Genomic DNA, 25,559 nt, shown 5'->3' on the forward strand with positions numbered 1-25,559 from the left:
AAAAATATAAAAAATACATCTAAAATTAATTATTTAGTATATTAATAATTCATTTAAAATAATAAGTTATCTTATATATATTATAAGTTATTATATATATATATATATATATATATAATCTAAAAAATAAATATAAAATTGTTTTAAATGATATATATTTAAATTATATATAACCATATAACATTACCATATAACATTTTCTGCTAAATATTAATATAATAATGATTTATTTAATATATTATTCATTTCTTTTTCATAAAATATAAGAAAATATACAGTTATTTTAAATACAATTTTAAATAATTTATTAATATTTATTAACTAAATATTAATATACTAATAATTTATTTGTCACAAAATAACAAATATATAAAAATTAACATTTTAAATAATTGATTTTTCATACAAATTATATACATACATATATATATATATATATATATATATATATATATATATATATATAATGTTCTGCTAAATATTAATTTATTATTAATTTAATTAAATATTAATTTATTTAATATATTTATAAATTATTTCTATAAATAAATAAAGCACAGGTATACAGTATTTATAGTAATACCCAAAAATACATTGTATGGGTCAAAATAATCGATTTTTCTTTTAGGCCAAATACCACAAGGATATCAAGTAAAAAATAATGTTCTGTAAATTTTCTACCGTAAATATATCAAAATATAATAAAGTATAACTCTCAGTTTAAAAAAAAAAAATTGACTTTCTGACCATTTAAAAGTTTGGGGTCAGTAGACTTGTAATAGTGTCTCTTATGCTCATCAGGGGCATTTATATTATTATATTGCAAAATGTTTTTACAATATAAAATAATGTTTTTTATTTTAACATACTTTAAAATAGAATTTATTATTAGAATGAATTTTTATCAGCTGTTATCCAGTTGGATAATATCAACAGTGTTGGATAATATCAACAAATATTTTTTGGAACCTGTGATTTTTTTTTTTCAGGATTCTTTCATGAATAACAAGTTTAAAAAGTACAGTGTTTATTCAAAATATAAATATTTTATAACAATGTAAATTATTTATTATTAACTTTTAATAAACTTTTAATTATTAACTTAATACATCCTTGGTGAATAAAAGTATTAATTTCTTAAAAAAAAAAAAAAAAAAAAAAAAAAAGAAACAATAAAAATGTACTGACCCTAAACTTTTGAACGGTAGTGTGTGTGTATATATATATATATATATATATATATATAATATTTATTATATTTATATTATATTTACATATATTAATATTTACCTAGGTGAAAACTTCTGAGAAGAAAACATACAAACAAATAAAACGACTGTTTCGTACCTTTTAAATGTAACATCATCAACAACATTTAAATGCAACTGAAATTTTAATGGATTATTTATTCATTTATTTTTACTATGAAGAAGAAGAGGAAGAAAACTAAGAGCGGAACGTTTCTCCTGTCCACTCGTTTCTAGAGGGTCGTGTATTCGGGATCGCACACATGTGGCATGCTTGAGACGCTGTCAAAATATTAAAAACATCATATTAGCAGTGAAAAATGGAGAACATGGAGCGACTCCGTGTTCTGGAGTTATACAGCGGTATAGGAGGGATGCACTATGCTTTAAAGGGTACGTTATTTGATCTAAATCTGTAGCGATTGTTGACATACTGTACCTGACACAGGATCAGTTGCAGAAGCTTTCTGTTTATAAAGTTATTGACACGCTGGTAGCGTTAGAGTCTCTGTTATACGATTCCCACAGGTGTCACTGTTCCCTTACTGTATCTTTGTACAGTATTTACTTCATAAAATATGACATTCACAAACTGTAAAAAGTTCATTTGTTTCTTTAGAGTTGTGTCTAAACCAGCTAATTTCTCAAATGTGTGTTTCTTTCAGAGAGCTCAGTTCCTGCTGAAGTTGTGGCTGCTGTGGATGTCAACACAACAGCCAATGACATCTACAAACACAACTTCCCCAATACCCCACTCTTGCCAAAAACTATCGAGGTCAGTCCTTGCCCTCATGAAGCTCAATTGGTTATGTAAATGTTTAGACACATTTAGTTTAAACTCATTTAAGTAACAGTAAGTGGCTCCCATACGTATATGCAAATGTATTTAGACAATAATCTAACAAGCAAGATAGTTATAACTGACTTGTCAGTGATAATTGACCTTTCTGCAACCCAAACAGCTTGTATAAACAAAATCTGTCATATTTAACTGATTTATTGCATTCCTAACAACATGTAATATCTTTTGTAACATCCTGAAAATGATGTTTCTTGGTTAATCCTACTGGCGTGTAGTCCCATGACTGCGTTTTTAAAAGCAATAGGAGGTAAAAGTGTAACTGAGTGGTTTTTGTGATGGTTAAAGGTTCTGTGCTTCGTCAGCATGGTAATGATGTACCTGCCACTGGCCTCAGTAATGATAATGATGATGGATTACATATTTAAATCACAGTGTTGTTGTAAATTTAAATATGATTTTAAAAACATAAGAATGTTTTCAGATCAATCTTTTGCCTTTATAAATAACTGATTAGCTAATCGTACACTACCAGTCAAAAAGTTTTTGAACATTAAGATTTTTAAGGTTTTTAAGTAAGTCTCTTCTGCTCACCGAGCCTCCATTTATTCGATCCGGAGTACAGCAAAAACAGTAATATTGTGAAATATTTTTGGTATTTAAAATAACTGCTTTTGATTTGAATATATTTTAAATTGTAATTTATTCCTTTGGACAAAGCTAAATTTTCAGCATCATTACTCCAGTCTTTAGTGTCACATGATCCTTCAGAAATCATTCTAATATGTTGATTTGCTCTTCAAGAATTTTTTTTATTATTATCAATATTTAAAACTTTTCAGGATTCTTTGATGAATAGAAATATTTAAAGATCAGCATTTATATGAAATAAAACGCTTTTGTAACATTATACACTATTGCATTTAAAAGCTTAAAGATTCTGAGTGATAGAAATTAATACTTTTATTTAGCAAGGATGTTTTAATTGGATCAAAAGTGATAATAAAGATATTTATTATGTTACAGAAAAATTCAATTTCAGATAAATGCTGTTCTTCTGAACTTTCTATTCATCAAAGAAACCTGAAAAACCTGAAAAAAATCTACTAAGCGGTTTTTATCAACAACAACAACAATAATAATAATAATAATAATAATAATAATATATGTTTATTGAACAGCAAATCAGAATATTAAAATGATTTCTGAAGGATCATGTCACTGGAGTAATGATGCTAAAAATTCAGCTTTGAAATCACAGGAATAAATTACATTTTAATATATATTCAAATCGAAAACAGTTACTTTAAATAGTAAAAATATTTTTAAAAATTACTGTTTTCCTGTACTTTGGATCAAATAAATGCAGGCTTGGTGAGCAGAAGAGATTTCATTAAAAAAAACAAACATTAAAAATCTTACTGTTCAAAAACTTTTGATTGGGAGTGTATATATTTTGATATGTGAGTTTAAAAAAAATAAAACAGCTAAATATATAAGAAAGAGCAGTAATTTATTTGTTTTTAGTGAACTAAATTTGTTTAATAATAGCTTTTTTTGGTTTTGTTTATTAGGGAATGACGTTACAGGATTTTGACAAACTGAATTTTGACGTGATTTTGATGAGCCCACCATGTCAGCCATTCACCAGGTGATCAGAATGTTTTTTTTGTTGTTGTTGTTGTTCATTGAAAACTCTTGAGGGGAAAAAAAATGATCACAGTTTCCACAAAAGTTTTAAGAACTGCAATACTGTACATTAATAATAATAACAAATGTTTCTTGAGCATCAAATCAGCATATTAGAATAATTTCTGAAAGATCATGTGACACTGAAGACTGAAGTGATGATGCTAAAAATTCAGTTTTGCATCACACAAATAAATTAAATTTTAAAGCATATTTAAATAGAAAACAGTTATTTTAAATTGGAATAATATTTCACAATATTACAGTTTTTACTGTATTTTTAATCAAATAAATGCATCCTTGGTGAGCAGAAGAGACTTTTCCAAACTTCTGTAATGTTTAAAAGACTAGTAAATTGGTCAACTAAAGCTAATGTGTGTTTCTCAACAGGATTGGTTTGCAGGGAGATGTTGCTGACCCCAGAACAAAGAGCTTCCTCTATATCCTAGACCTTCTGCCAAGGTTAGATTGATCAATTTGTGCTCTTGTTAAGTCATTTAAACATTATTTCTCTGATATTGATTTCCAAATTAATATTACTTCCTCTAAACAAGCCAAATTTCCTGCCATTGTACGTTCTGCAGTATTTTTGCAGATCTGACATTGTTAATTCATGATTTCTGATGAAAGAACAAAAAAAGCTTCCTCTCTCTCCCTCTCCATTTGCCCTTTCTCAAGTCCGCTGTGTTATTCTCGATCTCTGCCAGAGTTGTCCTTTCCCAGAGTGAGTTTGTGAAAGAATGTACCTCTCTTCCTCCCGCAGGCTCAGCAAGCGGCCGCGCTTCATTTTGCTGGAGAATGTGAAGGGCTTTGAAACCTCTGCTGCAAGGTAACCAGCAGGAGCATTGAGATCACCATGGTTACATGGCTATGAGCCAATGAGGTCATCGGTTTCCCCCATGTGTCTCTGTCACCATGGATTGTGATAACAAGAATCTTAGAGTTGTCTCTGCACATTGAACCTTGGATGCATTAAAGTATTTTACAGGGTTAATTCACTTTGTCATCCAAGATGTTCATGTCTTTCTGTCTTTAGTTGCAAAGAAATTAAGGTTTTAGAGGAAAACATTTCAGGATTTTTCTCAATATAGTGGGCTTCAATGGGAGCCGGTGGGTTGAAGGTCCAAATTGCAATTTCAATGCAGCTTCAAAGGGCTCTACATGATCCCAGCTGAGGAATAAGGGTCCTATCTAGTGAAACAATCACTCATTTTCTAAAAAAAATTAATTTGATATACTTTTTAAACACAAATGCTCATCTTCCACTAGCTTATCTTCATGCATTACTGACGTACCAGCCCAGTGTTTACAAAGCGAATGTGCGAAGAAAGTCAAACGCCCTTTACAAAAAAAGGTAAAACAACGTCAAAGGATTTTGAAGTTGGAGGAGAAAATGAGATTGAGTTTTCCGCCCTACCCTACCTTTTTGAAATGAAATACACAGACGAAGAACAAAGCGCATGTGACCTTTCCAATGTCATTATGTAATGCATGAAGAGAGCTAGTGCAAGATGAGCATTTGTGGTTAAGAAGAATATAAATTTTTATTTTTTTCCTTTCGAGTAGGAGTGTGTAGAGCCCTTTGACGCTGCATTGAAACTGCAATTTGGACCTTCAACCTGCTGATCCCCATTGAGGTCCACTATATAGAGAAAAATCCTGGAATGTTTTTCTTAAAAACCTTAATTTCTTTTTGACTGAAGAAAGAAAGACATGAACATTTTGGATGACATGAGGCCTGAAATTCTGGGTCTGAAATTGAACTAACCCTTTAAAAATGCTAAAAGTAAAACGTTACTTTAAAATTGGTCTTACACTTTTAAAAACAAAGGTTTCAAAAGTGGGTTTTTGCAGTGATGCCTTAGAAGAATTATTTTTGAGAACCTTACAGTGAACAGTTCTTAGAAGAGTATTGAGAGAACCTTTTTCCACTTTAAAGAACCTTAAAGGGATAGTTCACCCAAAAAATTAAAATAAAATTTTTCCAAACCTGTATGAATTTCTATCAGCTGTTGAACACAAAAGAAGATATTTTGAAGAATACTGGTGACCGAACAGTTGACGGTAGCCATTGACTTCTATAGTATGTATTTAAATACTATGGAAGTCAATGCCTACTATTAACTGTTTGTTTTGGAAAAATGTAACGGTGAGTAAATGATGACAGAATTTTCATTTTTGAGTGAACTGTCCCTTTAAATTTTCCATGGATGTTAAAGGAGAAGTTCACTTCCAGAACAAAAATGTACAGATAATTTACTCACCCCTTTTTCATCCAAGATGTTTGTGTCTTTCTTTCTTCAGTCGTAAAGGAATTGTTTTTTTAAGGAAAACATTAAAGGATTTCTCTCCATGTAATGGACTTCAATGGTGCCCCTTCCAAAATGCAGTTTAAATGCAGCTTTAAAAGGCTCTAAACGATCCCAGCCGAGGAAGAAGGGTCTTATCTAATGAAAAAAATTACAATTTATATACTATTTAACCTCAAATGCTCGTCTTGTCTAGCTCTGCGTGAACTCTGTGTATTCCGGTTCAAGACAGTTGAAAAACTCCCATCTTGTTTTCTTCTCCAACTTCAAAGTCATCCTACATTGCTATTTTAACTTTTTTGTAAAGGGCATTTGATCATCTTTGCACGTTCACTTTGTAAACACTGGGTCGGTACTTCTGACACGATGTAGGATGATTTTGAAGTTGGAGGAGAAATTGAGATGGGAGTTTTTCGACATACCCTAACTGTGTTGACCCGGAATGCACAGAGTTCACGCAGAGCTAGACAAGACAAGCATTTGAGGTTAAAAGTATATAAATTGTCAATTTTTTTAGAAAATAACTAATCGTTTTGTTAGATAAGACCCTTCTTCTTAGGCTGGGATTGTTTAGAGCCTTTTGAAGCTGCATTTAAACTCCATTTTGGAAGTTCAAACTTGGGAGCGTTATATGGGGAAATATCCTGAAATGTTTTCCTCAAATAAATATAATTTCTTTACGACAAAGAAAGCAAGACATGAACTTCTTGGGTGACAAGGGGCTGAGTAAATCTGTAAAGTTTTGTTCTGGAAGTGAACTTCTCCTTTAAAGGTACTTCATGTAACCATCAAAGCCAATAAAGAACCTTTAGTTTATTTTATTTGCTTTTAATAAGTATCAAAAACATATCTGAGCTTTTTCAAATTTTGATTATTTGATTTACAGGGATGCTTTGCTGCAGACACTGAGAGAGTGTGATTACAGCTTTCAGGAGTTTCTAATCTCACCAACATCTGTAAGTATGTCTGATCATTTCTTAAAAATCTCACAGAATATACTTTTTTATGATGGTTTTTATTGTCACAGCTTGGAATACCAAACTCTAGGCTCAGATACTTCCTCATTGCAAAGAGACCGCCAGGATCCTTCTCATTCCTGACATCAGCAGAGGTATTTTTCTGTTTTCTGTCTTTTTCTTCTAACTAATGCATTTGCTGTTGCATACTAAAGCTTTTCTTCTACTGGTAGATTATGGAAGGCTTCCCCATGTCTGGATCCCCAGACAATCTTGCTGCTCCACACAATCACCCTACATCATCTGAAAGTGAGATAGAAAAGACTGGGACTATCATTTTTAAGCTGGAGACAGAACAAGAGTTGGAAAGGAAGAGGATCCAGGACAGTCAGGAAACAGTACGGAGGCTGCAGGACTTCCTGCAGGAGGGTGAAGAAGACATGGACCAGTATCTGCTGCCCCCTAAAACCCTGCTCAGATACGCTTTGCTGATGGATGTAGTTCAGCCCAGCAGCAGAAGATCAGTCTGCTTCACTAAAGGGTGTCTGCCTTACTATATTACTATATATTATGAGATGTACTTAATTTATTTTGTTTATACATTTATTAATGTATTTTATAACATTATATATATATATATATATATATATATATATATATATATATATATACATACATTATAATGTGTGCGCCTTACTATATGAGTTTTATTTTATATATATATATTTATTTTATTGTCTTTTTTGCATTATAGGGTGTGTGCCTTTATTTATTATGTGTTTTATAAAAAGGAAAATAAATAAATAGTATATTTATAATTAATATTTAATACAACAAGAAAATATTTTATGATATATACTACTTATTTTGAGTGTGTGTGTGTGTGTATATATATATAAAATATAATATTTAATTTATAAATATTTATATACATCAAATTTAATTTAATTAGTTAAATAGTTTGTTTTATTTCAGTTAATATGCTTAATTAATTTAATTATTTTATATTATATTTTATATTAATTATTTTTATATTAATAATTTATATATATTTATATGTATTTATGTATAGAAATATATTAGAAATATATATAATGTTATTTATTTTTTATTTGTTTATTTATTTGTTTATTGCTTTTTTACGTTATAGAGTGTGTGATCTTAGTATACATTACAATATATACTTCATTTATATTGTTTATACATTTATGTATATATTTTTTAAAATAAGGGAATATCTATCTATCTATCTATATATATATATATATATATATATATATATATATATACATATACATATATATATATATATATATATATATATATATATATATATATATATATATATATATATATATATGTAGTTTTTTTTAAATAAGATTTTTAATAAGATTATCTTCATTATAATTTTGTATATAAATACATTTTAAAATGTATTTAATATATACTAATTTACTAATGTTTTTAGCCATCTGTAGGAGTGTACCACTATTTAACATGTTTTACCATATTTAAAATGATTTGCTAATATCCTTGTTGAATATAACCATTAATTTTTTTCTGTGTAGTTATGGTCACTATGTGGAAGGCACTGGCTCCGTCCTGCAATCCTGTGTGGATGTGGAGCTCGAGAGTGTGTTCAAGAACCTAGAACTGCTTTCTGAAGAAGACAAACTAAAGCAGCTTCATCAGTTAAAGCTGAGATACTTCACACCCAGAGAGATCGCCAACCTCATGGGCTTTCCAGCAGATTTCAGTAAGACTTTAACCCCATTCACCCCTCATAGCACACAATACAATTACATGAATGAACAGAAATCTTCTCTAACTTAAAATGAGTATAAACAGATATGCACAGATATCCTTGCATGCTGTTATATTTCAGCAACATAAGCTTTAAAGTCCACTTTGTCATTCCATTGTGAAAAGGTTAATAAATAACCAATTATTCACTTTCAGCTTCCATGCAGATAATAAGCTCTTTCAGGATTCGATTCAATTCAAAAACAGCTGCATATGATAGCACAGTTTATTTTTAGACAGACTCCTAAGCTTTTTACCATATAAAAGTAAAAAATTCAATCAGTTTTTGTACATTTTAAGGGTGTACTGCGCATTTAGTGAAATATATTACATTATTGTAGTTTTCAATGAAATATCATTCACTGGACCTGATGTTTTTTTTCATATTTTGTGTGTTTCAGCATTTCCAAAGCACATTTCCATTAAGCAGCAGTACCGAGTGCTGGGAAACAGCCTGAACGTCCATGTGGTTTCACATCTTATACGTCTCATGATCTCAAACTAGACATTTTGAGAATAGACATTAAATGGACTGAAAGAAAACAACAGTATACAGGGAAAATATATGTATACAGTATATAGAACTTTTTTTTTTTTTTTTTTTTTCTTCAAATTGAGGCCCTGTATATTTTGGATTTTTTTTTTCTGTAAATTTGTATACTAATAAATAAAATGTTATTTTTACAGAACAACTGTTTTTTATTATTGCCACAAAGTGTGTGAAATTGGTTTTTTTTTTTTTTTTTTTTTTCTTTCAAGATCTGTGGAAATGTTTTATTTTATTTTTTTTTTTTTTTTTTTTTTTGTTGTTTGTTTTTTGTTATTTTTTTTGTATTGCTTTATTTTATTTAATTGTGTTCTTTGGTCGTGTTGCCTTTGTGTTGCTTTTTTATTTTATTTTTATTGTTTTTTGGTTATTTTTACTTGTTATTTTTCATCGTTTTTTGTGTGCATTTTGTTTAGGTTTGGTTTTGTTTTATTTTTACTTGCATTATTTTGTTTTGTTTCTTATTGTATTTTATTTTAATATACAAACCAAACATTTTATTTTATTTTATTATTTTGTTTTATTTTGTTGCTTTTTTAATTATGTTCGTTGGTTGTGTTGCTTTTTTATTTTATTATTATTTTATTATTATTATTATTATTATTATTATTATTATTTCTTTTTACTTATCTTTCATTGTCTTTTTGTGTGCATTTTGTTTAGGTTTGGTTTGTTTTTTATTTATATATTTAATTGTGTTTTGATTTAAAAAAAAAATCCCAAAGTAAAATTTTTATTTTATTTTATTTTATTTTATTTTATTCTGTGGTTGTGTTGCTTTTTTATTTTATTTGTTTATTTATTTATTTATTTTTATGCAAATTTTCTAAAGGTTTTGTTGGTTTTGTTATCTGTGGAAATGTGGAGATCTGTGGAAATATGGATTAAAGTGTATTTTAAATAGCCAATTTTATGGGTAATTTGCAGTGAAGCTGTTCATATTCATAGACTGAGCTCTGAGCAGCAGGTTCACAGTCTTAACTTTGGTTACTGATCTCCAAAAAACATGTGACAGCCGCTGACACTTGCCCAATAAAAGTCAAATCACTTGCATGCAGCTGAGTTAAATGCCCTCTAGTCAGTTATGTGTTCTTTATGAGTGAGTTTTAGGAAATTCGGTGGCGTTAGGACTCCTCGGGGCCAAAGTGCATCTCCGGTTGCTTGTGTTTTAGGCAGGTTTAGGTTTGAAGGTACAGTCCAGTGTCTGATGAGCGTCCTGGGACGAGCTCTCTCAGCATGGCTCGGACACTGAGCTTCTCCTGGCCTTTAGTCTTTCTGCTTTTCCTTTCTGGACTGCAGTGTGACCATGGACAATCCAACAACAGGCAAACAAGGGCAAGCACTGACCAGTATGTATTTTAAATTATTTTATGTTTGCTTGAGGGATTGATGTATTGCCTTGTTCGAGAGCAATTGACATTTCAGTAGATCAGTTCTTGCATAGGGTTTGTTTGAGTTTTCCTCTGCTGCAATTCTCTGTATAATTTTGTAAAGATTTTAACATGAAATGTATGATATTATTGAACAGTATAATAAATAATACTTTAATTCTACTGTGAGTTAGAAATTAAACGTGGAAGTGTCTTCCAAAGTTACCTGGTGATTGATTTGCAGGCCTCGTATGATATCGGAGAATGGTCACCTCACATTCTCTGCTGGCTACAACAAAGACATTCGCTTCACAACCTCAGGGAGTGGAAGTGTAAAAGTGGGGGCCGAAGACCTCATCCAGCAGATAAATCAGGTGAGTTCATGGTGAGGTTGAAACATCAGGTTTCTGAGTAAAAATATGGCTTGTATTTGAAGCGCTAAGAGTTGAGACTTAAGGTTTAGGTTGGTCAAGCATATTGTGATGCTGTAATGGTGTCGGTATTATGAACAGAATCGGGAAAAAAAAATCCAAAATGTCTATAGGGCATTTCATTTTTATTTTAACATACAAAATGAACATTTTATTTATTTATTTATTTATTTTATTTTTATTTATTTTTAGCATTTTGTTTAAGTTTGGTTTTATTTCATTATTTTGTTATGTTTAATTGTGTTTTGAATTATGAAATTTAAATTTTAATCCCAAAATGTCTATTTTTGTATTTTATTTTATTTTATTTTATTTTATGTTCTTTGGTTGTGTTGCTTTGTTAATTAATTAATTCATTAATTAAGTTATTTATTAATTTGTTTGTTTATTTATTTATTTTTTTGCTTTTTTGTGTGGTTAATTGTTTAGGTTTGGTTTGGCTTTGTTGTTTTGGTTTGATTTTTATATTTAATTATGTTTTCATTAAAATTTGGTTTTGTTGATTTTGTTTTGCTTTATTTATTTTGTTGCCTTCGTGTTGCTTTTTTAATTTTATTTTATAGTTTTTTTTGTTTATTTTTACTTATGTTTCATTGTCTTTTTGTGTGCGTTTTGTTTAGGTTTGGTTTTATTTCATTATTTTGTTATATTTAATTGTGTTTTGAATTATGAAATTTAAATTTTAAACCCATAATGTCTATTTTTGTATTTTATTTAATTTTTTTTTTTTTTTATGTTCTTTGGTTATGTTGCTTTGTTAATTAATTAAGTCATTTATTAATTTGTTTGTTTATTTATTTATTTGCTTTTTTGTGTGATTATTGTTTAGGTTTGGTTTGGTTTTAGTTTGATTTTTATACTTAATTATGTTTTCATTAAAAAATCCCCAAATTTGTATTATATTTTATTTTATTTGGTTTGGTTTTGTTGATTTTGTTTTGTTTTATTTAATTTTGCTGCCTTTGTGTTGCTTTTTTTATTGTATTGTTTTTTTTTTTTGTTTGTTTGTTTGTTTTTAAGTTTTTTTTACTTATGTTTCATTGTCTTTTTGTGTGCCTTTTGTTTAGGTTTGGTTTTGTTGTTTTTGTTTTGTTTTTATATTTCATTGTGTTTTGATTTAAAAAAAAAAAATCCTAAAATTTTTATTTTATTTTATTTGGTTTGGTTTTGTTGATTTTTGTATTGTTTTATTTTATTTTATTGTTTTTTGTTTATTTTTACCTATGTTTCATTGTCTTTTTGTGCATTTTGTTTAGGGTTGGTTTTGTTTTGTTGTTTTATTTTTACTTGTATTATTTTGTTTTGTTTCTTATTGAGTGCATTTTGTTTAATTTAATTTTATTCCATGATTGTGATAGTGTTTTATTCCATTTAGATTCAATTTCTTTATTCTGGTCAGCTCATAGCAAGCATTTTGTCTGTGTTATTGAAGCACTTTCCATCTGTGTGTAGTTTAAATCAAATTGAATCCACTTTGTTCCAGATCAAAATTAACAAAGATGACATCGATACCATAAAGAACAGTGGCCCGTCTCCAGATATTACAAACCAGCTCAATCAGCTCAACACCAGAGTGACGACACTCGAGACAAAAGTTCAGACAATTGAGCAGGTATTGCTGTAATCATCAATTTCACTCGAGGCTCTTATTGCTTATTATTGCCTTCCATTACAGCCTTTACGATTTGATCTTAGTTTTACAACATTCTGTATTTCATAGACAATACAGCGGAAGACATGCAGCAGCAATCCATGCCAAAATGCAGGAACCTGCTTGAACTTGTTAGACGCTTTTCATTGCCTCTGTCCTGACAACTGGCAGGTCAGTCACTCAGATATCCATCTGTCCATCTGTCCCGTTCATACTGTATGTCGTTCTGACTGCCACTTGGTTCAATCTCTACAGGGTCCCACATGTGCTGTGGACGTGAATGAGTGTCAGGTGTTAGCAGGAACTCCGCTGGGCTGTCAAAACGGAGCCACATGTGTAAACACACCCGGATCTTACACGTAATCCTCCGTTATTTCTCTTGAGTGGGGTTTTAGGTGTATTTGTGGCCACGTTCACACAGCAGCAGAATACGACTGTCAGTCGTGTATTTGAATCTTTAATACGGTTACGTTCACACGGTTATTTACGGTTGTGGCAACCGCGTTCTATAACCGAACTCACACCCGTACATTTTCAGGGCTCACAACCGCATTCTCGGAACACACGCGCTGTGTGAACGGAACATTTCTTGACTCACACCTATAAGTAAAGTCTCAAAAACTGATAGTGTGAACGTAGCCTGAGAGATTTGTATGTTCATATTCTACGTTTCTTTTGTTTATCAGCTGTACCTGTACTCCAGAATGGTACGGTCCACATTGTACAACTCGCTATGATGACTGCACAGGCGGAAGTCAGGATCTGTGTGTTCACGGCGTGTGCATCGATTCAGACAGAGTCAATCCCGATGAGGTGATTCAAAACTATTTGTATTTATTCTCAGTTTTCCACATACTGATCGATAATCATCACTGAAGTACAGTAGATCACCCCAAAATTAATATTCTTTCATAATGTACACTCATGTTGTACTTGTATTACCGTTTTTGTCCCATAGAAAAAAAACGGGAAATTTAAGATCCTAATAAGGACTTTTAAGATTCAAAATAGATGCTTTGTCATAGAAGTATCATAAAAGTGGTTCATACAACTACATCTCTTCTAAAGTCATAAAATAGCTTTGCGTGATGAATACGCCAAAATTTAAGGCATTGGCTTACGCTCTTGTCATTCCATGTGATTGTATCATGACCCACATAAAATAAAAACCATTTAACGGGACGTTACCCTTTTACATGCATTTTTCATTATCCAAAAAAGACAAAGAGCACCATAAAAACTAGTCCATTTGACTTGCATAACAGCTCTAATTGGAGGAACAGGTTAAATTTTGAGTCAGTTCCTCACAGAAAGTTAAAATATGGCTTCATGTAGTTTTTGAAAGTAGTCTCTTAAGGTCCTTGTACGAAGTCTGAAATTCTCATCCAAAATTTTTGCATGTTAAAAAATAAATCTAGCTCATGTTTCAATCACACTTACACACTGCCTCCGAAGCTTTCGTTCATCATAAAAAAAATTCAGATCTGGTCAGCACTGATAGCCTTGTGGTTAGTGCGCTGACGTGTAGCACAACTGTGCTTGCGGCGACCCGAGTTCGATTCCTGTCTTGAGGTCCTTTGCCGATCCCACCCCCCTCTCTCCATCCAACACCTTCCTGTCTGCAATCTACTGTCCTATCTAATAAAAAAGGCATAAAATCCCCCAAATATATATATTATATTATGTTATATTATATAAAACAGATCTGGTTCAATTTTCTGCATTTTTCACATCATTAGCAAGCACTTTGTGAGGTGTTTTGACACACTTGACATACAAAAAATTTCAGACTCAGGATATTGTGAAATATTTTAAATTTAAAATAACTATTTTCTGTTAATGTATATTAAAATGTAATTTATTTTTGTGCTGCAAAGCTTTTTTTTCCACAATACTTTGATGAATAGGAAGTTCAAAAGAACAGCTTTTATTTTAGAAATATTTTGTAGCAGTTTAATTTTTGTAATAATTTACTGCCACTTTTGATCAATTTAATGCATTGTTGCTAAATAAATTAATTAATTTTCTAAATTAATAAATAAATGCATACATACATAAGTTTTTTTTTTTTTTTAAAGAAGCCTCTTCTGCTCATTAACGCTGTATTTATTTGATCCGGAGTACAGCAAAGACAGTCAAATTTTTAAATATGTTTTATATTTTATATATATATATATATATATATATATATGTATATATATGTATGTATATATATTGTGATTTCAAAGCTGAATTTTTGCATCTTTACTCCAGTCAGATGGTCCTTTAGAAATCAAATCTTTTGCAACATTATGTCTTTATCATCACTTTTGATTAATTTACAGCATTCTTGCCAAGTAAAAGTATTGATTTCTGTAATTTGTGTGTATAATGTTACAAAAGCTTTTTATTTCAGATAAATGCTGATCTTTGGATATTTCTATTCGTCATAGAATGCTGAAAAAATTAACTGTTTTAAATATTATTATTATTAATAATAATGTTTTTTTGAGAAGCAAATCAGTATATTATAATGATTTCTGAAGGATCATGTGACCCTGAAGACTGGAGTAATGATGCAGGAAATTTAGCTTTAATCACAGGAATGAATTACATTTTAAAATATTTTGAAATAGAAACAAGTTAGTAAAAAATAGTAAAAATATTTCACAATATTACAGCTTTTGTATTTTGCACCACAAATGCAATTCTAAAAAACAAACAAAAAAAAAAGCCATACAAAATCTTACTGTTTAAAAACTTTTGACTGGTAGCATATGTATACATGACTTAAAATACTTTATGGTGTTTGGCCATTTTGGTCACCATTCACTTTCATTATGTACTAAAGAGCAGCGTGAACATTCTGCTTAACGTCTCCTTTTGTGTTCTACATAAAGTCATACAGCTTCAGAGCAACATGCATCTCTTTAACATCTCATTTCAGCCCAAATATAAGTGTATCTGTGATGCTGGCTGGATGTCTCCACCCGGACAGTCAGCATGCACAGCTGATATTGATGAGTGCAGCCTCCCGAACAAACCCTGCTCTACAAACCCCCCCTGTGCAGTGCTTCAACACTCTGGGCTCGTTCTACTGCGGTGCCTGCCCTGCAGGTTAGAGCACTCAGCAAAGCTGAGCCATGTCAAATATGATTATTGGCAAATGTCATTCATGTAATTTTTTTAGATTGTTCATGTATAATATTATTGGGTGTATTTATGTTGAAGGCATTTAATAAACTAACAGATTCTTATCAAGGACATCTTTTCATGAAGTTATTTCTTTTGGTTCCTCCAGGATGGCAAGGGAACGGTTACAGCTGCCAGGATGTCGATGAATGTGCCACAAACAATGGAGGCTGTTCGACTTCCCCCATGGTGCCTTGTCTCAACACCATGGGCTCCTTCCACTGCGGCCAGTGTCCTCCAGGTTTAACTCACATCCTGATTCTCATGCAATTTAAAATAAGACCTGTTGTCTTAACAAGAATAGTTTACCCAACTGCTGAATGTGTGCACTGCTTAACAAAAGTTTGGGGTTGGTAAGATTTTTAAAATGTTTTTAAACTCCTACAGTTGAGGTCAAAAGCCCCCCCCTCTTACACCCCCCTTTCAGAATCATTAAAAATGTTAATTATTTTACCAAAATAAAAGGGATTATATGAAATGCATGATATTTTTTTAATTAGTACTGACCTGAATAAGATATTACACATAAAAGATGTTTACATATAGTCCACAAGAGAAAATAATAGTTGAATTTATAAAAATTACTGTGTTCAAAAGTTTACATGCACTCGATTCTTAATACTGTGTTGTTACCTGAATGATCCACAGCTGTGTTTTTGTTTAATGATAGTTGTTCATGAGTCTCTTGTTTGTCCTGAACAGTTAAACTGCCTGCTGTTCTTTTAAGTCCCACAAATTCTTTGGTTTTTCAGCATTTTTGTGTATTTGAACCCTTTCCAACAATGACTGTATGATTTTGAGATCCATCTTTTCACACTGATGACAATTGAGGGACTCGTATGCATCTATTACAGAAGGTTCAAACGCTCACAGATGCTTCAGAGGGAAAAACAATTGCATTAAGAGCTGGGGGGTGAAAACTTTTGGAATTTAAAGATCAGGGTAAATTTAACTTATTTTGTCTTCTGGGAAACATGTAAGTATCTTCTGTAGCTTCTGAAGGTCAGTACTAAATGAAAAAATATGGTATTTAGGCAAAATAAGAAAAATGTACATATTCCCATTCTGTTCAAAAGTTTTCACCCCCAGCTCATAATGCATCTAGTTTCCTTCTGGAGCATCAGTGAGTGTTTGAACCTTCTGTAATAGTTGCATATGAGTCCCTCAGTTGTTCTCAGTCTGAAAAGATGGATCTCAAAATCATACAGTCGTTTTTGGAAACGGTTCAAATACACAAATGTTGGAAAAACCAAAGAATTTGTGGGACCGTGAAGGATTTTTCTAAAGAACAGTGGGCGGTTTAACTGTTCAGGTCAAACAAGGGACTCATGAACAACTATCACCAAACACAAAAACACAGCTGTGGATCATTCAGGTAACAACACAGTAATAAGAATCAAGCGTATGTGAACTTTTTAGCAGGGTCATTTTCAATTCAACTATTATTTTCTCTTGTGGACTATATGTAAACATCTTTATGCGAAAGATCTTAATTAGGTCAGTACTAAATAAACAACATGCATTTTGTTTGATCCCTCTTATTGTGATAAAATAATTCACATTTTACAGATTCTGAAAGGGGGATGTAAACTTTTAACCTCAACTGTATCTTTAGTTGGACCTTAGCACTACTTTCGCACCATTAAAGTGCATTAAGCTCAAAATTATTCGTTCTAATGTGGCAGACTTTAAGTATACCAGTTTAGTATACCAAAAGTATGATTTTAGGGTATTTTTATTAAGCACGTAAATATGTAAATGCACTTGTAGTATACTTAGCACAAAAGAAATGTATTTCAAATACATTTTAGTATATTTTTTTCACTATGGTTTTGTGGAAACGTATTTTTACTTTAATGACTAGAATAAAAATAACAGCATTTATTTGAACACTAAAACAATAAAAATGTCTTAAATGTCACTTTTGATCAATTTAACAGATTCTAGTAAAAGTATCAAAGGTCATAGGTTAAAAATTTGGCTCATTTTGGGTGAACTATGGATTTGATATCCTAATATTCAGTATCTGAATCATTTCTAGATCATAATTTCCCTGTAGAGATGGCTGGGAAAAAGAAACATGCCTATTTTTAGTACATCTCTCATATTTGCTGCTCCTCTGTCCTGCTTTCTGCACAGGTTGGCCTGTAAAATCCTGCTGAATCATGTTTTTTCCTCACTGTAGTATGTTTCAAATAAGAGACAGATGCTTGTGTGATCTTCAGTTTCATTATATTCCCTCTGGGAGAGATGGAGAGAGAAAGCTAGGAGAGGTGGAGAGATCCATTAGCTGGGTTCATTGAGGACAGTGCTGTCTACGGGTCCTGCTAATATATTCAGCTTTACAAGTCTCAATTGACTGCTAGATTGCAGAGGAAGACCAGACGCACTGAAATGATTGAGCTAAAATAGCCATTAAATGTAAGATGAGACTGCTGACCCCATGTGTATGTCCTCAGGCTATGAGGGAGACGGGAAGACTTGCACTCAAGCTGACATCTGCTCCACCAACAATGGAGGATGTCATCCACTGGCTACCTGTACTTCTACTCCAGGTACACACACACAATCACTGCATACTTTTACTGTAGTTATTCTTTACAGCAGCGCATGACTAGTAGCATTTATGGTATGTTATAACAGGATCAATAAAATGGGTGTTAAAAGTTTAGTTTCTGTGACGTAAACTCCTGATATACAGTAAAAAATGTTATTGCTGTATGTGTCGGTTTTTACAAGTTAGTTTGTTTTAGTCATAGCGTTTGTCTTTTGATGGAAATATTCTTCAGATCGTATCAATATTTGGTCATGTTCATTAATTTCAACCAATTTTACTGTGACTAAAAGGGGATATCATTCTAGAAAACATTTTTGTTGACAAAAAATGGCAAAATCAAACCTTTTGTTATTAACTTTACATTTACATTTTGAACAAGAAAACATTAACACATGAATATAAAAATAATAAAAAAATGCTGTGGTGTTTAGTAGTTATTCATATATATATATATATATATATGTATGTATTATTACGTTTATGTTGTGTATCTATGGTTATATTCTTAATAATCATATTTTCTCAAAAAACTATATATAAAAAACTATTTATGTACGGTTTATATACATTTGTCAATTTTTATTTTGACTAAAATGCTATCTAATTTTAATGAATAACATTTTGGATAGTGTAAATTAAACCATAAGTAAACTAAAATAAAACAAAATACAAAAATATACAAAACTAACAAACGAAAAATTAAAATAAAAAAAAAATTTTTCTTTAAGTACACTTTTTTTTTTTTTTTTACATAAAATACTGTTATTTTTAGTGTTACTTATGTCATATGCGTTTTATATACTTTTAATATATTTTATTTCCATTTAATATATTATTTCCATTTCAATATATTTTATTTCTATTTTACATATTTTTATTTCCATTTATCTTTATTGCTTTAATAAAATAAAATAAAATACAAAACTAACATAAATTAAATGATATATTTTTTTTTTTGTAGTTCACTTTAAAAAAATTCTGTGATTTTCTTTTTTTAATTTTTTTTAGTAGTTATTCATATATCTGTAATAGTACGTTGTGTATCTTTGACTATAGTCTTATTAATTATATTCTTTTGTAGATTTAAAATATGTCTAATATACTGTTGATGTATTTTTTAATATTTTGTCATATTTATTAATTCCAGTCATGTTTACTCAGACTAAAATGCTGTCTAATTTTAATAAAGAAAATGTGAAATATATAGTGAAAATGTAACCTTTTTTCATTTATCTCTATTGTTTTAGAAAAATAAAAACAAAATAAAACAAACAAACAAAAAATACTAACACACAGAAACACTTTGAAAAAAAGTGTGTTTTTTAATACATAAAAAAAACTAACACACATAAATTAAAAACTATATTTTTTCCTGAAAGTTAACGTTTTTAAAAATAAAATGCTCTTATTTTTAGTGTGTTACTTATGTCATAAAAAATTTTATATTTTAATTTTTGTCAAATTCATGCTTTTTTTTTTAAAAAAAAATCATTTTTGGTCCTTTTTTCATTTACCTCATAATTTTAGTAAATTAAAATAAAACAAAATATAAAAAATGCTGTTATTTTTAGTGTTACTTATGTCATGTGTACTGTTTATATGTTTTGTCATATTCTTTCATTTCAGTCAGTTTTACTCAGAATAAAATGCTATCGAATTTTAATTAGTACCATTTTGATGGTAAAAATGAAAACTTTTTAATAAAAAATAAAACAAAACTAAATAAAAAAATTAAGTAAAATACAAAACAAACACAGAAATAAAAACTATATTTGTTCCTGAAGAAGTACACTTTTTTAAAAAAAATAAAAAAGTAGTTTTTCATATATCTGTAATATTATGTATTATCTATGATAATATCTTTGGGTCTTAATAATCATATTCTTTCTACATCTTTCTATCATTGGCAAATCTGTGTGTAGATGAAAAATAAAAGTGAGTCGAAGTATCATTTCTGAATTATAAATGGGTTCGTTTTTGTTCTCCTTTCAGGAAGCGTTATCCCATCATGCACCTGTCCTCCTGGTTACGTGGGTAATGGCTACGGACCTGCGGGTTGCACTCAGATCACTGACATTTGTGGCACTAGTAATCCTTGTGTAAATGGTCAGTGTGAGGTAAGTGTTTATCTCTTTGACTTCCCTCTCTGTTCTGTTTCCATCAAATTACAGTAGTCAGCATGTTTTTTTTGTCTGTGATTTTCCTAGAATACCCTGACTGGCTACATCTGTCGCTGTGACCCGGGCTGGACGGGGCAGAACTGCGATCAGAATGTGAACGAGTGCTCTAGCAATCCCTGCCAGAACGGAGGCACCTGCACCGACGGCATCAACGGCTACACCTGTACCTGCACCTCCCAATGGACGGGCCCGCAGTGCCAGACTCCACAGCAAGGTGTGTGTTATTGGAAAAGTGATGCATGTGGTAGTGTATGTTTTTCCATACGGTGACTACATGACCTTTTGTGTGCTTCAGAGTGTGGAGGAGTTCTGGAAAGTCCAGCCGGCACTTTTAGCTACCCTACGAATCCTGGAACGGGCGATTATGATCATCAGGTCAGCTGTGCGTGGGTCGTCAGAACCGACCCCAACCAGGTTAGTAAAGATACATCAATGACCTTTTTAAAAATCTGATCCTACATCATACATGCTGAATGAAATCCAAAATCATTTCCAACTAATTTTGGCATGCTGATTCAAAAATAGTGCCTGTTTTGATGTGTATTTTTGAGAAGGAGAAGAAGTCTTGTGTTATCCCTTAATTATCAGAAAAAAATGCCACAAAGACATGATTTGTATTTGTTCAATTCTTAGCTGGTTTTCACATGTATGAATGATTCTGAAGACATTATTTTATGGCCAGTGACAGAAGAAAATGCAAACATGACCCAGATGTTTCAAGTTTCAAAGATGTTACATTTGTGGGTGTTTTACTACATCCAAACAGTGACAGAAAAAATGTGATTTTGTGAAAAAAGCTTATTTGTTTGTAATGTTCTTTGATTTAGTATTAGATCATGTTTTTCCACACATTTGCAGATTGTAAGTTAAATGATACATTTTGAATATATATATATATATATATATATATACACATTGTGTACCTAATGGAAAGTTTTTATTAATATTTTGAACTCCACATTATCAGATTAGGTAATAGTAGGCCCTTTTTTAATTATGAAAAAGTGCATAATTATTCTTAATTTTTTTTTTTAAATAAACATAAAGAGGAACCAAAACATGCAGATATGCGTAATTTTTCAGTATGATTTTGTAATATTATATACGTTTCTAATTTATATTAACATTTAGAATCTTAATTAAGCATAATTATATTTTGTTCTAAAAAAGTATACATTTTAACAGAATGCGCTAATTTTTAAAGTTATTCATATGTGTAGTATCATTTTTATTATCTTAGATTATATTATTTAAAATAATCATATTCTTTCAAGACTTTTCTCCAAATAAATTAGTGTTGTTAATATGCCTAATATACTTTTTTCTTTGCAGACTGTAAGTGAAATTAAACATTTTGAATTATTTTTATTTTATTTTATTATTTAATTTAATTTTGCATTTGACTAATACGTATATAATTTGAACAATTTTCATTCCTATTTTGAGGAAAGTGGAAAGTTTTGAACAGTAAGATTAATTTTTATAATTTCTTCCCCCCCCACCCCCCAAAAAATACAAAAATACTGACTCCAAGCTTTTGAATGGTATAATATATAATGTTATTTGTGTGTAATGTTATTATTGATAATAATAATAATAATAATAAAAAATGTTTCTTGAACAGCAAATCAAGATCATCATTATGTGACTGGAGTAATGATGCTGAAAATGTAGTTTTGATCACAGAAATAAATTGCATTTTAAAATGTATTCAAATAGAAAGCAGTTATTTTAAATAGTAAAAATATTTCACAATATTACTGCTTTTGCTGTATTTTGGATCAAATAAATGCAGGCTTGGTGAGCAGAAAAGACTTCTTTAAAAAACATTAAAAATCTTACTGTTCAAAACTTTTTGATTGGTACTGTGTTTTTTAAACTTTGCATCATCAGATTAGATAATATTAGGCCTTGTTTGGAAATCAGCAGTTTTTTTTTCAAGATGCATGATGCAATTATCCATGAAAGTAAACTTTGCATTTTGTGCTTTCTTGTGTTTTTTCTTCCCAGATTCTGCGGATTACCTTCCCTTTCTTCGACATCGAGAACAGCGCCAACTGCAACTTCGATTTCCTGCAGGTCCACGATGGCGAGAGTGCCGCAGGTTATGTAATCGGGAAATTCTGCGGCACCGCCGCCCCAGCAGAACTCTTCAGCTCCTACAATTCTCTGTACTTCTGGTTCCGCTCCGACCATTCAGTCAGTGGTCGCGGCTTCACAGTGGCCTGGCAATCCCAAGCACCAGGTAAACCAAGAATAATCTTAAAGGAGAACTCCACTTTCAGAACAACAAGTCAGAAATAATTTACTCACCCCCTTGTTATCCAAGATGTTCATGTCTTTCTGTCTTCAGTCATAAAGAAATTATGGTTTTTGAGGAAAACATTTCAACATTTTCCAAAATGTAGTTTAAATGCAGCTTCAAAGGGCTCTAAATGATCCCAGCTGAGGAAGAAGGGTCTTATCTAGCGAAATCGTTCATTTCTTTCGGAAAACAAAAATTTGTAAACTTTTTAAGCACAAAAGCTCGTGTAGCACAGGTTCTGGATGCGCGTTCACGTACTATTAAATCACTTCGAAAGGTCACGCGGAACCACAGACCCAATGTTTACAAAGCGAATGTGCAAAGACTAAGAAAGTGCAAGTAAGTCAAATGCTGTTTACAAACAAAAAGGTACAACGATGTCGAACGACACTGAAGTTGTAGGAGAAAATAAGATGGAGTTATTTTCCATAATCTACCTTTTTTTAGTCGGAGTACACAGACTTCGTAGTAATGATGGGAAGTTCGGATCATTTTACCGACTCGTTCAGCAAAATGAACGAATCTTTTTCTTGAAAAACCTGAAGACTCGAAACAGGTGAACTAATTCCAGTACAGAACCTAATAGGATGTTGTGCTTGCATGACTGAACAAATCACTCCCTGAGACGACTCGTTCTTCCCGAGTCACATTAAAGATTTGTTCAAAATAAACGAATCGTTCAAGAACGACCCATCACTGATTCCTAGCATCATGAACGTGCATCCCAGAGCCTGTGCTACACAAGCTTTTGTGCTTAAGAAGTATACAAATTTTTATTTTTCGAAAAAAATGACCCATTGGTTTGCTAGATAAGACCCTTCTTCCTCGGCTGGGATCATTTAGAGCCCTTTGAAGCTGCATTTAAAATACATTTTGGAAGTTCAAAATCGGGTCACCAATCAAGTCCATTATATGGAGAAAAATCCTGAAATGTTTTCCTCAAAAACCATAATTTCCTTACGACTGAAGAAAGAAAGACATGAGCATCTTGGATGACCAGGGGGTGAGTAAATTATTTGTAAATTGTTGTTCTGGAAGTGGACTTCTCCTTTAAAATAAACTCACATTAGTGAAATTTCTAAGGCAAAAACATCAATTGCCTACACAGAAGTCACTTTCAAACCAAGCTGGTTTCTACTAGTCAGTGTGCGCCTTCATGTGAAAATAGTGGATTTAGTGGATTATGCATGTGAAAACAAAAACCTTTACTGATTGGTCCAAATGATTGCTTCCCTTGTGATTATAGTAACAAATTACTTCTTATTCCAATACTTTTTTTTTCCTTTTCCAGTGTGTGGTGGAGAGTTGACCAATACATACGGTGATATCAAGTCACCCGGGTACCCAGGTAACTATCCACCCAGCCGGGACTGCTATTGGACAGTGAATGTGAACCCTGGTCTGCTAATCACATTCGCTTTTGGCACCCTCAGTCTGGAGCACCATGATAGCTGTAACTTTGACTACCTGGAGGTAAAGCTTGTTGCATCTTGAATCCATTTTTTTTGCATATGTGTTAAAATGCTTCAGTTTTCAGATTTATTTTATAGATCAGAGACGGACTGCTTCCACAAGACCCAGTTCTGGGAAAATACTGCAGTACAGCATCACCACCGCCTATACAGACAACAGGACCATCTGCCTGGATCCACTTCCACTCTGATTTTAGTGTCAGCGATCGGGGATTTCACATTACATACACTACTTCACCATGTAAGTAAAGCCCATGCTGTCAAACCACAGAGAGAGGGGGATTATGGGATATTTTAGGCAGGATAATACACCTTTACACTACCATTCAAAAGCTTGGATTGTATTTTTCTTTTTTTTCTTTTTTACATTAATGTTTCTGAAGTATCTTTTTAGCTGCATTTATTGATTAAAAATACAGTAAAAACAGTAATATTGAGCAATATTATTACATTTTAAAATGATGTAAATAATATTATTATAGAAAATAATATAAAATATTTAAATATGTTTTAAAATAGAATTTATTTCTGAATGCAAAGCTGAATTTTCAGCATCATCACTTTTCAGTGTCACATGATCCTTCAGAAATCATTCTAATATGCTGATTTGCTGCTTAAGACTTATTTCTTATTATTATCAATGTTTAAAACAGCTTTGCTGCCTAATATTTTTTTGGAAACTGTAACAAATGGTTTTCTTTCATGAATAGTAAATTCAAAAGAACAGCATTTGTTTAAAATTGAAATCTTTTGTAACATGAATGCCTTTATAATGCATGCATAAAAGTATTAACTGGCCCCATATTTTGCAGTTTGTGAACCATTTTCTGAACCTATTTGAATTTTACGGCACTATGTTCTTGTTTGCAGTCAGTGGTTATGTAAATGAAGTACTCTAATCATAATGCATTAGCAGTAGTTCCAGTAAATGAATTATGGATCATTTTAATGGATCCATCAGTGGAATACTGTCCTTCGAATGCTTATAAAACAGTTTATTGCCGTTATATAGATATTAAAAGTCAGGAGTCACATTACAAATGTTGTAAACTTATGATGTACAACAACACTA

General features: G+C 31.1%; 2 protein-coding genes across 2 annotated transcripts in view; both read left to right on the forward strand.

The window, feature by feature from the left end:
- Nucleotides 1–1,469: 1,469 nt before the first annotated feature.
- trdmt1 (tRNA aspartic acid methyltransferase 1) lies at nucleotides 1,470–9,421 on the forward strand. Its single transcript, XM_051098440.1, has 10 exons — nucleotides 1,470–1,640; nucleotides 1,913–2,022; nucleotides 3,621–3,697; nucleotides 4,126–4,197; nucleotides 4,499–4,564; nucleotides 6,931–7,000; nucleotides 7,072–7,155; nucleotides 7,234–7,541; nucleotides 8,569–8,756; nucleotides 9,205–9,421. The coding sequence occupies exons 1-10, from the start codon at nucleotides 1,568–1,570 to the stop codon at nucleotides 9,306–9,308; spliced, it is 1,152 nt and encodes a 383-aa protein (XP_050954397.1). The 5' UTR covers nucleotides 1,470–1,567; the 3' UTR covers nucleotides 9,309–9,421.
- A 980-nt stretch (nucleotides 9,422–10,401) lies between these two features.
- Nucleotides 10,402–25,559, forward strand: part of cubn (cubilin (intrinsic factor-cobalamin receptor)) — a 47,575-nt gene continuing 32,417 nt past the window's right edge. Inside the window, 16 exon segments of the mRNA XM_051097823.1 lie at nucleotides 10,402–10,699; nucleotides 10,965–11,094; nucleotides 12,635–12,763; nucleotides 12,872–12,973; nucleotides 13,058–13,161; nucleotides 13,489–13,615; nucleotides 15,729–15,836; nucleotides 15,838–15,898; nucleotides 16,083–16,214; nucleotides 18,433–18,528; nucleotides 20,523–20,647; nucleotides 20,738–20,924; nucleotides 21,006–21,124; nucleotides 22,721–22,955; nucleotides 24,307–24,488; nucleotides 24,566–24,728. Of these exon segments, the coding sequence (XP_050953780.1) occupies nucleotides 10,587–10,699; nucleotides 10,965–11,094; nucleotides 12,635–12,763; nucleotides 12,872–12,973; nucleotides 13,058–13,161; nucleotides 13,489–13,615; nucleotides 15,729–15,836; nucleotides 15,838–15,898; nucleotides 16,083–16,214; nucleotides 18,433–18,528; nucleotides 20,523–20,647; nucleotides 20,738–20,924; nucleotides 21,006–21,124; nucleotides 22,721–22,955; nucleotides 24,307–24,488; nucleotides 24,566–24,728 (2,113 nt within the window). The 5' untranslated portion in view covers nucleotides 10,402–10,586.

The sequence above is a fragment of the Labeo rohita genome, chromosome 24, assembly GCF_022985175.1.
Source record: "Labeo rohita strain BAU-BD-2019 chromosome 24, IGBB_LRoh.1.0, whole genome shotgun sequence".
In the NCBI taxonomy this organism is placed as follows: Eukaryota; Metazoa; Chordata; class Actinopteri; order Cypriniformes; family Cyprinidae; genus Labeo; species Labeo rohita.

Bases quoted from the DNA above. Each gene is read 5' to 3' on its own strand.
- trdmt1 (XM_051098440.1), top strand. From the start codon at position 1,568: ATGGAGAACATGGAGCGACTCCGTGTTCTGGAGTTATACAGCGGTATA. The intron at 1,641-1,912 runs GTACGTTATTTG...TGTTTCTTTCAG, and splicing joins GATGCACTATGCTTTAAAGG to AGAGCTCAGTTCCTGCTGAA. The intron at 7,156-7,233 runs GTATTTTTCTGT...TTCTACTGGTAG, and splicing joins CATTCCTGACATCAGCAGAG to ATTATGGAAGGCTTCCCCAT.